The sequence below is a fragment of the Cebus imitator genome, unplaced genomic scaffold, assembly GCF_001604975.1.
Source record: "Cebus imitator isolate Cc_AM_T3 unplaced genomic scaffold, Cebus_imitator-1.0 Scaffold9, whole genome shotgun sequence".
NCBI lineage: Eukaryota > Metazoa > Chordata > Mammalia > Primates > Cebidae > Cebus > Cebus imitator.
Genome location: NW_016107324.1, coordinates 6,779,175 through 6,792,597, shown reverse-complemented (window position 1 = coordinate 6,792,597; position 13,423 = coordinate 6,779,175). Strand labels below are relative to the sequence as shown.

Genomic DNA, 13,423 nt, shown 5'->3' with positions numbered 1-13,423 from the left:
TGACCAGGATGGTCTCGATCTCTTAACCTCGTGATCCACCCGCCTCGGCCTCCCAAAGTGCTGGGATTACAGGCTTGAGCCACCGCGCCCGGCCCATAACTGATATTTTAAAATGATGTATTGGCACATAAAATTAGATGCTCTACTCACCCAATTTTGAAACTTTAAGAATTCTTCAATACTCTTTGGAGGTTCTTGCATTTCCTAATAAAGTAAAATCAATATTGTTCATTGGCATAAATTCAGACTGTTTATAATATTTACAAATAATTAAATATGTTACTCTATTTAAGTTATCATTTTCAAAGCAGTAAGATATCATAAAATGCTCACTTTGTACCATCCCTCCACTTTGAAAAGGGACATAAATGTTTACATTCTCAGCCTCCAAACCAAATTTTGTAATAGGCTTCCTTCTTATACACTATCCATAGAGAAAAACTCCACGTGAATCTTGCTTAAGGCCCTCATTTCAGATTCCTAAAGACTTCCAAGATATTTTGGGGTATCATGGATAGTCTATAATAAATTCAGAGCCAAAAACATAATATGTTCTTGCTGATTAAGTATTTTTAAAAGTTAATCAGTTACACAGTGAAAATAAATTTAAATATTTGGATGTTTCAGTCTAACATAATAATCACATTTTTAGTAGTTTCTTTGTGCTTTCAAAATGTGTTCAACATTAGACAAATTAATTTTAATCAAGACCACACTTTTCTCCTTTTTGCCTTAGAGACTTTGCATACATTCTTTCTTGTGTCTAGAAGTCTCCCTTTCCCAAACTCTCTTCTTCCAATCCCTTCTTGGCCTGTTTAACTCTTACTTCAAATAACAAATTAAAAGTCACTTTGTCCAGCAAGCCTTTCTTATCCCCCAAAGTTTTCTCCATGGTGGCATACAGTAGATTATCTCTATGAGGACAGAAACTTATGGTACAATCATGGCTGAATTTTCTAAATTTCACACAGTGGCTGGTTCACAGTCAATGCATAATAAGTACATTAAAGCATAAATGTGTAGATGAAGGGCAGAAATGCGTAGGTACTTGAAAAATAATAAAAATCCTTGTAGGGAATGAAAATCCAGTGAGAAGAAGGCAAAAGTAAGAGCAATTCAGAAGTCAAATACTCTAATATCCATGGTGATATCACTGGAAAGATTGTATTACATTTTTATTTATTAAAACACATATTTCTCATCAATATATAAAACGGTCAAGATTACAGAACAACAAGGTCATGCTTTATAAAAAATCTATAAAAATAATGACATTTGAGTTGGGGATATTTCATTCATCTAAATATATGATCAATGTAAGGAAATATATAATTGATAATGCAAGAAGAAGATAGAGTGTATGTAACAACCATTACAGAAAACGAGTATTTAGTGAGAGTTAAAAATTTAAACAACTGAACTCATGGAGACAGAGATAGAATGCTGGCTGCCAGATGGTGGGAAGGGTAGTGGGAACTAAAGGGAAAGTGTGTATGGTCAATGAGTACAAAAATATAGTCAGGGTCAGGAATAGTGGCTCATGTCTGTAATACCAGCACACTTTGGAAGGCCAAGACAGGAGAACTGCTTGAGCCGAGAGTTTGAGACGAGCTTGAGCAACACAGTAAGAGCCCATCTCTATAAAAAAGAAAAAAAAAAAGTAAAAACCAACAAACAAAAAACCAGAATGGCCAGGCAGGGTGGCTCATGCAGATAAGCCTAGCACTTTGGGAGGCCAAGGTAGATGGATCACTTGAGATCAACAGTTCGAGAGATCCCCAAACCCCCGTCTCTACTAAAAATACAAAACAGTTAGCCAGGTGTCCCAGCTACTCGGGAGGCGGAGGTGGGAGAATCACTTGAACCCTGGAGGCAGAGGTTACAGTGAGCCAAGATTGTGCCACTGCACTCTAGCCTGGGCGACAGAGTGAGACTCTCTTTAAAAAAACAAATAAATAAAAAGGCTGAGCTAGATAGAATGAACAAGATCTAATATTTGATAGAACAACTGGCTAACTATAATCAACATTTTAAAATAAACAAAACAGTATAACTGGAATGCCTGCAACACAAAGAACTGATAAATGCTTAAAATGATGGAAACCCCACTTACCTCTGGTATAATTATTATACTTTGTATGTCTGCATCGAAAATTAACTTATGTATGCCACAAATATGTATACTTATGATGTACCCTTAAAAATTAAAAAAAGGAAAACAAATTGTTTAGAAAGAAGCAAAGATGCATAGAGATGTGAAGAAAATGTTATGGGAAACAGGAACTCTAGAGCTAGTCAGATTGAAAAGAATGAGAGATATGAAAGATGGTGTGCATATCCTCTATAGCAATTTGGCTAGAAGGAACTTGCAATACATTAAAAGATATACAGAATTAAACTTAATGAAAACAGTTTAAGTATAGACTTTTTTTCTTGTAATGGCTGTCAAATCACTCCTAGTACAAAGCACCAAAAATAATATGCACATTTAAAGAGAATTAGAAAAAGGAATTAAGAAGTGAAACTTGCACAGTAAAGTCCCAATTAATTTCAAAATTCCGTGTTTCTCTTGGAATTTTAAAGTTTTGGAATTTAAAATTAAATGAAGGAATTTAAAGTTAAAAGAATTGGAATTTAAAACAATCTTGGAATTTAAAGTTAAAAGAAGGTAAGGTATAAATTAAACAGATTTCTATTTTTGGTAGGATGTAGAAGGATATAAAACACCTATACTTCCATTGGACAAATTAAAATCATACTTTTCTATGGGGTTAGTGAAAAGTGTTAAATGCCAGGAGGCAGGATCTGGTTATATAACTTGTAAACATTCAGAGTTCCTTGTTAAAAAATTATTAAGAGTTTGAAGATAATAACATCAGAGCATTAAACCAAATGCATGGTACTTCTCAGCATAAGGCCCTGTGCAACTATAGAAGTTCTAAACTCATGAAGCTGAAAACAAGCCTAATTGTCCCATAGAACTAATGTTTATGGTTTCTTTAAATAAACATAGAAATTAATCCTCTCCGTCTTAAAACCTGAGAAAGTTACGTTTGTCTTTTCTGAGTTCTTTTCTCAGAAAATTAACCATCAGGCCTCCCAGATAGTGTTAAGGAACTGAAATGTACCAAATCAGTGTATCTTGAAAATGAGCCTCTAGATTCCTTACCATCACCCATCATGACTGCCTAACGGACCACCTGTTCCCTGTTTACCACCTCCTCCTCACCACCCTACCTAATTACTATTTTCCCACACATGGTTACATGTCTTCCCTGCTATATGAAACCCTAATTTTAGTCAGTCAGGGAGATGGATTTGAGACTGATCTCCCATCTCCTAGGCTGTAGCACCCAATTAAAGCTTTCTTCCTTGGCAATATTCATCTCAGTGATTGGCTATCTGTGCAGCGAACAACAAGACCTAGACCAAACCCTTGGTGTTTCAGTGACAAAGCCAGCTCTACCTGGGAGCCTTGATTTCCTGAAATTCCAAGAGAAATGTGACATTTATAAGTGAACATAAAGCTGTGGCAGCTTCCTTACCCTGGGGCCAGCTCTGCTGATCTTTTGACACTTTCGCTGGCCTGTCATGATACAGTAAGTTTGCAGAAATGAAGAGAAATCAGCTGGGCCTTAGGCATCAATGTGAGTTGGGGAACCAAACTGGAGTATGAAAGACACTGAAATGCAAAAATAAATGACTCAGCCAAACAACTCCTTTCCCCTCAACCCGAAACCTCACTTCTGACTTTCACCCAGTGATAATCAATTGGCTCTGTCTCCACTCAAATCTCATGTTGACCAAAAAAAAAAAAAAAAAAAAAAAAGTTGCATACTGGCTAAACCAAAAAATAAATAAATAAATCTCATGTTGAACTATAATCCCCAGTGTTGGAGGTGTGGCCTGGTAGGAGGTGACTGGATCATGGGGATGCTTTCTAACGGTTTTGCAACATTCCCCTAAAGCTGATTTGTGATAGAATTCTCACGAGATCTGATTGTTTAAAACTGTGTGCCATCTCCCCCTTCATTCTTTTCCTCCTGCTCCAGCCATGGAGGATGTGTCTGCTTCCCCTTCACCTTCTGCCATGATTGTAAGTTTCCTAAGACCTCCCCAGCCGTGCTTCCTATACAGCCTGTGGAACTGTGAGTCAATTAAACAGCTTTTCCTTATACATTACCCAGTCTCAGGTAGTTCTTTATAGCAATGTGAGAACAGACAAATATACCAAGAAAGCAGAAGTGGAGGTGGGGCTGGAAAATATATTTTCTGCTCATGAACCTGGACGTTCTACTATGTCATATAACAAAGGGCATGCATACAACAAGAAATGGACCAGGGAAGGCTAGTAATATAAGCTACTATAACGTTTATAAAAAAGATTGGGCTGGGAGCGGTGGCTTACACCTGTAATCCCAGCACTTTGGAAGGCATAGGCAGGTGAATCATTCGAGGTCAGGAGTTCAAGACCAGCCTGGCCAACATGGTGAAACCCCATCTCTAATAAAAATACAAAAATTATCTGGGCATGGTAACACACACCTGTAATCCCAGCTACTCGGGAGGCTTAGGAGAGAGAATCATTTGAGCCTGGGAGGTGGAAGTTGTGGTGAGCCAAGACTGCGCCACTGCACTCCAGGCTAGGCAACAGAGTGAGACCCTGCAAAAAAAAAAAAAAAAAAAATTTGGCCTGAATTTGTCTATCTTACAATGTGAAGATTTAGAATAAAGTTATGGTCTCAAAAAAACAAAAATGAGTTGGGAAATGCCTCTGTTTTTTCTGTTATCTGAAAGAATTTAAAAATCTGAAAGATCAGTACTATTTCTTCCTCTCTTCCTTAAATGTTTGGTGGACACTGCTAGTTATGTTCCCTGAACCTGAATCCGAAATCATGGGGGAGTTTTAAATTAAGGATACTGTTATAGACCTGATCATGCCCCCACCCCAAATTCATATATTGAAGCCCTAACACTTTTAACAATATGTGACTTTATTTGGAGATGGAGCCTTTGAGGAGATAATTAAGGTTAAAAGAGGCTATAAGAGGGGGGCTCTAATCTGATTAGTGTCATTACAAGAATAGACACCAGAGAGCTTGCTTGCTCATGTCCTCTCTCTCTCTCTCTCCATATACACACAGATATTTTATCTGTAAAAATATCTAGAACTATGAAAATAATAAACTTTGTGTTAAGTCACTTTGCTTGTTTGCTGTTTGTTACAGCACCAATAAGAAATATGAGTGATTTTTTTCTCAGTATTTTGCAGATGTGAAAAATGCCACACACTTAATTCATGCTCTGTTTATATAAGAGAAGAGGCTTTGTAAGGACGTGGTAAGAAGGCAGTAATCTACAAGCCAGGAAGAGAGGATTCACTAGAAACTAATACTGATGGCAGCTTGGTCTTAGATTTTTGGCCTTCAGAACTGTGAGAAAATAAACTACTGTTGTTTAATTCATCCACTCTGGTATTCTATTATAGTATTCTAGGTAGACTGATACAGATATAATCTATCAAAATTAATATAGGATTATCCAGCTATTCTATTACTTCTTATATTAATTTTGGTAAATTATTTTTTAAGAAAAATTAAAATGTCAAGTATTTTGATATAAATATTTATTCTTAGTATCTTCTTATCTTTGCAATTGGTAGTGTCTGTGGTGATGTTTCATTTTTCATTTCTGAAATTTGTACTTGAGTCTTCTTTTTCTATCTTGGTCAGTCTACCTAAAGGCTTATCAATTTTATTAATCTTTGCAAGTAACCACTTCTGGCCTTGTTGCTTTTCTTTACTGCACATTTGTTTTTAATTTTATTGATTAATTCTTATTTTTATTGGTCTTTTTTCTTCTTTAAATGTTTGAGAAACTTCCAATGATAAACCTTGCTCTACTATGAAGCTGACTGCTTGACAATTCCTGTTCAGTCACCATGAGCTTTTCATCACCATTGTAATTCTTGTTTTTCAAAATGAATAGAAAGATAAAGACTATTAGACATTTTTGGAATAATTGTGAAATGAAAAATACAAAAACGAAAAAATAGAAACCCTAACAAATGACTAAAAATAAAATCTAGGCATACATAGACAATGTGGGGAAGAGAAGGAAACTTCATAAAAGTCTTTAAGATTCTTAGAGAGCTATAATAAGATAATGCATCCCTGAAACCAAAACCGCATGTTATAAATGAATACAGAATAAGAAAAAATGCAAAGTACAAATATAATGATATAAATTATTCAACAAAATTCTGGTGAAAAATAGTTGAAGAAATCTTCTAGAAACTAGAATAAAAATGTTAAAGTAAACAAGAATCAGAGAATAAAAAACAATAATTTAGGGGATCATGCCAGGAAAATGACTTTCAATCTGTAAATTTAAATACAGACAGGGCATGAATTAAGTGTGTGGCATTTTTCAGATTTGCAAGATACTAAAAAAAAAAAATTTCCCCCCATAATAGTTTCTGATTGCTGCTGTAACAAACAGCAAACCAAGTGGCTTTAAAAAAAACCCAAGTTTATTATTTCACAGGTCTAGAGGTCAGAAATCTGAAATGGGTCTGCAGGGCTATATTCCGTGTGTGTGTGTGTCTGTGTGTGTGCGTGTGTGTGTGTGACAGAATTTTGTTTCTGTCGCCCAGATTAGTAAATTTGTGTAACAGAAAACCCCAAAATATCAATGGTTTAATACATGTTTTTTTCTTCCAAAAGATCTTTTTGTGACAAAAGGGGCTTCTAGAAGTCACCTGCTATCCTTTGCTCAGAGCTCCTCCCTCTAACTTCAAAGCCAGCAGTGTAGAATCTTTTCCCCTCTCTGACATCTTGTCTCCCTCTTATAAGGACTCTTTGATGATGTCCAGCCACCCAGACAATATTTAGGGTAATTTTCCCCATCTCCTTAATCACATATGCAGTTCCTTTTGCCATATAAGATAAAATATCAGTAGGTTCTGGAGATTCAGCTATGTACATCTTTGGGGGCTGTTATTCTGTCTACCACACTCCCATTTACCTTTTTTCAGGAAGGTACTAGAGAACATAGTTCATTTTTAAAAAGGAATTAAGCAAAGAAAAAAGAAACAAGTGATCTAACACACAGGAGAGCAGTGATATGCTGGAGAAACCAGCAATCCTGAATAAACTAAAGGTAATGCTCTAGGAGGAATATCTGTAAGGAAAAAAAAACTACTAGATTAATTGATATATTTTACTGTGATGCTTTAGCAGTTTGCCAAAGTATTTCAGGACAGATTAATAATAAATACATTAAAAACAGCAGTTATTAAGAGAAAGGAAAGTAAACGATTATATTAAAAGTTAATGTGATCTTAGTATACTATGTAGCTTAGGGTTGAATGACATTTACCTAGACAGTAGTGATAACACTAAAAGTTGATTTAACCAAAACCTATGATATCACTATATGGAGAGGTGAAGGGACAAGAAGAGTGTATGAGGTACAAAGAGAATGTTCACACACTTGGAGGTGGTGTTGTTACTAAAGACCTATGTCACTGTCTTCCATAGGAGAAAGTCAACAGGTAATGTCTGAAATTGGAAAATCAAGAAATTGCAATGTAAGTATATTTAGACATAGTGAGTAACAGAAGAAATATTTAAAATACTTGAATTTTCCTTTGGTGAGAAGAATTGAGAATAGAGTGGAAGGGTTAGGAACTACAGGGTTTTCCTTAACCTAGAACGTGGCAAACTGTTAGTGCTCCCCAGTACATGTATGTTTCTCTACATTTCCCAGACTCCCCTGCAGTTAAAGTGGTGGCCTTGGGACTAAATTCTGACCAATAGAATGTGGCCAAATGGATATATCATTTTTAGGGTTGACCTCTATAATTTCTTGGGTGATATTTAACATACTTTCTTTCTTGTCACATAAGCTATGTACCCCAGGTCCTAGAAGGCAGAAGAACCATTCAAAATAAAAAAATTTGGCCTTGAATTTAATATTTCATCTGACTAGAAATAGCCACAATGGATCTTTTGTGAGAAAAAAACCATGTGTATTAAACCATTGATATTTTGGGGTTTTTTATAATAGAAGTAAATTCACTATGCTGGTTTTAAAACATGGACAAGAATTATTTGCCAATCCTTTTAGAAGAGGGATCTATGTCTCCTTTCCTAAAACATAACAGGACTTGTGACTCACTTGTAAGCAAAAGAAAGTGAGGGAAGTAGCACTGTGTTACTTTTTGAAGCAAGGTCAGAAAAGGACAGGCAATTTTTGCTTTGTTCATTGCAAAACTCCCTTTGGAGCTCTGAGTCTAAGTTAAGAAGTCTGATTACCTTGCTGGCATACTGTGAGGAAGCCCTAGCCATATGGAGAGTTATGGAAGCTCTGCTAGCATGCCTACCCACTCTAGTCTTCCTAATTGAATTACCAAAAAAAAAGTGATAACTGTGACCTACTGACAATACCACCTGTGAGCATAATAAAATGTTTGTTTCAATCCACCATATTTTGGAGTAATTTATTCGATGGCAATAGCAAACCAATGCTCTAACAAGTAGTATCATTTGCTTTTTAATCTGTACAATTCAACTACTTTGATAAAACTTAAGAGTTAAGCTAAAAAGGAAAATGATTGTGAATTATTTATTCCTGACTTAGAGACTTTGCTCTTCCACTTTCCTTACCCAGAAAGTTCACCTTTCTCCCTAAAACACTGGCTTTCAAACTTTTTATAGTTTGAAATACACTAAGAAATACATTTTACAAACAAGTAAATACATACATATAGCTTGTATGTATGCCCTAGTGCATACATACAAGCTATATAATTGAAATCTCCATAAAGTACTACTTTACTAAGTAAAATTAAACTTACTCACATGCACTGATATTTTCAATCTATATTGTTTCCTAAGTGCTTACAAATGGATCAAGACCCCACTAATGGGTCCTATACAATCCCCTTTACAGTTGAAAAACACTGTCCTAAACCTGTATCATTCTTCAAGGCCTTACCCAAGTCGGAAAAAGAAGCCTTTCGTGACTACTCCATTCTGAGCTTTCTTGAAATCCCTATAATTTATGAAATGGCGTTTTAATCTCAGTAGTAAGAATATTGCATTTTCTCTACTACCCATGCTTTACTTGTATCGTGAACACTTCTAGGGCATTGTAGTATCCTTTATCTACCACTTGATAAATTCAAAATACTCAATAAACATTGCTCAACATTTGACCGTTGTGTTTCAAAATCTTAGCTGTTAGAGTGTACTTCAATTTGGGCATTCTTTGGGAAGAGGCATGGAAAAATGGTCTAGTAACTTACCCACATATCACACTTAACTTTAGACTGGAAACGCATACAAAGTACTCTTAACTCTATATGCGTGTTTTTATGCAAACCAAATCATAAAGATACAAATGATTTTTCTAATAGCTTTCATTACCATACAGCGCATGAAATAATGATACTGATATAGCCACGAAAGCGTAATAGAGCCAAATTCTTATAACTAAAATATCTTTGAGATGGGTAAAATGCGAACTTTTCTCTGGGTACAACATTTCTTCACAACTCACTGCAACTATGCCTTCAGAGTATGTTTCGAGAACCGCGTCCCAATTATGTTGTCCCAGCAAGGATCAGGAGGAAGCTGGTTGAAAGGCTGCGAGGCGTGAGCCAGGTCCCAGACGAACTCGGCCCTGCCCCCGCCGGAGCCTCTCAGGAGCTGTACAACAAGGCCGCTGAGTGTGAGGGTGAGGCAGCACTTCCCGTTTAACCCCGCCCTGCTGTCGTTCCTGCTCGTGGCTTCAGCCGCGCGAACTGCGGCGTGTCGGGCCCGGCCCTAGCAACACCACTAGTAACGGCCTGGCTCCTCCCTCTGGTGTTACCGGGAAAGCGCTCCGTCTGGTCCGTGCGCGATCACGGCCCGGCGCGCGCCTTGGGCTCGGGTGGAGTTGAAGACGCGTGGAGCTGCTCGACTCGCGGGTGTGCAGGTCTGAGTACCACTCTGATTCCTGGTGCAGGTCTCTGCGCGTGGAGCGTGGTCTGGCCCCAGAGTTGCGGCAGCGGGAAGTCGACGTTCCTTGTCAGGACCCTAGCGGAGATCACGCTGGGTGTCGCCTGTGACGGGGATCCTCGGTCCCTGCGCGGGCTCATGTTTTTTGTTAGGATGTTGCGGGCCCTTGGGGAAAACGTTTCCAAATTTTTCCGCAAAAAACAGTTATTTTTTCCTACCAATGATTTTCGGTGCATTCCGCCCCAACGAAAGTTTGTCCTGGCAAAGCAAAGTCAGTTCCCTAGGAACCCCATTATCTTTTTTTTTTTTTTTTTGGTATTTGGAGTGGTTTGTGGGGGTTATCACGAAAGGGGAAGAGTAGCACAGACGTAGAATTAGCGATGCCATGCAGTGTATTTAAAATACCGAGGTTGTGGTTACGTAATAAGCAAAAGAGGCTGTTTCTTACGTCTAAATTATTTATTGGGAATGTAGGACAAATAAGGAAGTATATTAACATTTTCAGGCGCCAGGTCCACAAAGTTGGGTGGTAAAATCAGTACTTCAGATCGCAACATTTAAGGACTAACCCAATGCACCATGAAAACGAAGGCAAGACCGTCTGCTACCATATGGTGGGTGGTGTGGGAGGGGCCATTAATCCTATATTTTAAAAGGGCCCTACCTTGGATTGTGAAAAATGAATGTTGGACCTCGAGGTCCTATATGACCAGGTTCTTAAAAATACTCTAGCAAGAAAATTTGAAGTGGTTTTTATCTAGTACTAAATAGTCTATATATATAATGTTCCATTGGGAAGGAGGTGAGTCAGCTTACAATAATGAAAGAGGTAGAAGCCTTTTCTGTTATTATTTTGGAAAAAAAAGAAATTGCCAGCCTGCCACCTGTGCTAGGCTGCACATGGTCCGTAAAGGTAGTTTGTCAGATACTTCAGTAGCAAGATGCTTACTGGATGTGTTTTGCAGAATGGTTTTAATTTAGTTAACAAGTGTTTATCGAATTCCTCCTGTTGCATAAGAATCATGAATAGGTGAGATCAGGAAAGGATCTTCTCTTACAGAGTTGAATGCTAGAGGGGCCAGCTTCACGAAAGTACCTCTACAATAAGTGGATTTTTCCATGTCAAATATGTGTAATCAATAATAAGTACTCAAAGATAAAGAGGTTTAAGACCTTGCCATGGCCCATCTATGAGTTAATAAGGAACTGAATTAGAGTCCTGACTTTGAGAGTGAAGATAGAGGATTATGTACAAGGTAGAATTGATGCAAACTTGGTGAGTATAATTAATTTGGGGTGGGAATTGGGTAGAAGGAGGAATAAAAAAATTAATGTATTTTCAGCCCTAAGTTCCAGGAAGATGGACACACCATCAAGGTGTTAAAATTGTTAGTTCCATAGGAATAGTCTTTATGTTTTCTAAGTCTTTTTAGCTCCGATGACTGAAATTGTATTTCCTTGCACATATTTTATGTTAACAGGTATGTTTTAAAGATTTTAAATAGCCGCATTTGTAACATATGATTTACTCACAGTTGCGGCAGGTTGTTGGCTAGGTTAGGACAAATATCCTGATCATGTAGTTTCAGAGACCTTTGGAGGTAGCTGCCCATAATTTACAATTGCTGGCCTCTTCTATGTGGTCACCTCAGCCATAAGTGAGAGTATGCAGGGTGAACTAGAAGATGGAGCCATTAACATTTCTATTTTACTGTCTTACAGGTATCTGTGGTGTTTGATTTTTGTAGAGGAAGGTTATTTATATAAGGCTTCACTAATATCCATTTAGTTATTTGGATAGGAGGTCCGTGAACTACAAAATGGTATTTCTGAGGCATCTCTAAGACAAATGCACTTTGAGGGCCCTAGAATAACTCCAAAAACTCACCAGTAGTTTTCTGCTAAATGTCAAGCAACCACAGTAACTGTCATGACATCACAGGAACTGCATTTTTCAGTCCCACTATGTCCAAGTTTTTGAGTGACAGATGCAGTTCCACTAAATAGCTACTGGAATACCCAGGGAAATAAGTCAGGTTGAATTAGTCCTATCAACTTTCTTTTTTTAGGATGAATCCCATCATCTGAGTAACTCAGGATTATGAAAGCCTCAAAATGTTTCTCTGTAAGAACCACAAGCAACACCAGAACAAACCCAAAGAGGGTTTAGGTGAAACTTAGCCTCGTATGTGCAGCAAAGAGATGTCAATAGAGCATTTGCAACTCTGATTTCTGAGGACTAGTAGGATCTCTTCCCAAACTTTTCTTCTCTCTTTTAGAGATACGATCTCACTTTGTTGTCCAGGCTGTTCTTAAACTCCTGTGCTCAAGTGATCCTCCCACCTTGATCCCCCAAATGCTGGTATTATAGGCATGAGCCACCATGCCCACCACTTTCCAAACTTGGAACTTCTTTACCTCATTTATAGTTAGACTCTAGGAAAGTTCCAAACCTCCTGAAATTGTGTGCAAAATATTATGTTGCATATGCATTTTCTAGGGATGAGGTTTAAGATTTTAATGTGATTCCTAAAAGGATCTGAGACTCAAGAAAAGATGGCATCTTAATTTATTGCACTTTTAGTCATTGAGGACATGTTCACAAAGATTGAAGCCATTTTTAGGCAGGTGATTTAGAGTGGTGGTCAGAAGTAGGTAAGATTTTCTATTTGTGAGGCAGGAAGAAGGGATTGGACCATTGTTCTTAAATACTACTTTCTTACCTAAAATGTAAATCTGTGCCTAATCAGTTACACAGCAAAAATATTTACTATATTTTGGTTTTCCCCCTTGGGTACATTTGGCAAATACCTTTTTCTACTATAACTGGTATCTTTGCATCTTTTTATTTGGGTCTCAAGCTCACTAGGACTTACAATCTTTAAAGAAAAAAATTCATCTGATGAGTAATTAAATTAGGGCCATTAACTTCTTGTCAGCAAATTATGTTGTACTTTGTGTTTCTCTGGACTTTTTGTTCACTTTCTATTTGGGGGACCACAAAGTGTTTCCTATTGAAGTCACAGCATTTCTCTTGTCACTGTTACTACTTAAAGTAGCTGGAGCTTCATAGTTAAACAACAATGCCAGAAGGCTTTATAATAAGAGAATTATTTTACAGCTGTGGAATGCATATCGAATCAATAGGGCCCCAGTGTTGTTTCTCTGTTGAAAGATATCTTCCTTACAGGGTATGCAGATAACAATTTTGGCAGCCATCACCCTTCTTTGAAGGAAATATTAAGTGGGAAAGTTATTTTACTATTCTTCTCTAGCACTAAAGAATATGAATGATGTATGTTTTTAAAAAGCATAAATTCTTAGAGTAAGTGGACATTAATATTACTCTGTAAATTTTTAAAATTTGTAAGATAATATAACATGTATTAATAAGTACTAAAACAGCACACAACTGTGAA

At 37.2% G+C, this 13,423-nt stretch overlaps 2 protein-coding genes across 8 annotated transcripts in view; one reads left to right on the top strand and one right to left on the bottom strand.

Annotated features, from left to right (window-relative positions):
- Positions 1-13,423, bottom strand: part of FAM227B (family with sequence similarity 227 member B) — a 273,911-nt gene that overhangs the window by 239,380 nt on the left and 21,108 nt on the right. The window contains exons 1-3 of one of the 2 annotated variants that reach the window (XM_017543824.2): positions 9,565-9,702; positions 3,546-3,682; positions 151-204 (exon numbers count right to left, since the gene is read on the bottom strand). In XM_017543824.2, the coding sequence (XP_017399313.1) occupies positions 151-204; positions 3,546-3,593 (102 nt within the window). In that variant the 5' untranslated portion in view covers positions 3,594-3,682; positions 9,565-9,702. Of the gene's footprint in view, positions 1-150; positions 205-3,545; positions 3,683-9,564; positions 9,703-13,423 lie in introns of those variants that run through there. The other variant, XM_017543814.2, reaches the window with a different exon arrangement.
- Positions 9,894-13,423, top strand: part of DTWD1 (DTW domain containing 1) — a 28,739-nt gene continuing 25,209 nt past the window's right edge. For 2 of the 6 annotated variants that reach the window (XR_005203114.1, XM_037745026.1), the window contains exon 1: positions 9,894-9,981. The gene's annotated coding sequence lies outside the window, so the exon portion shown is untranslated. Of the gene's footprint in view, positions 10,012-10,509; positions 10,619-13,194; positions 13,330-13,423 lie in introns of all 6 variants that reach the window. The other 4 variants (XM_037745009.1, XM_037745012.1, XM_037745018.1 and 1 more) reach the window with 4 other exon arrangements.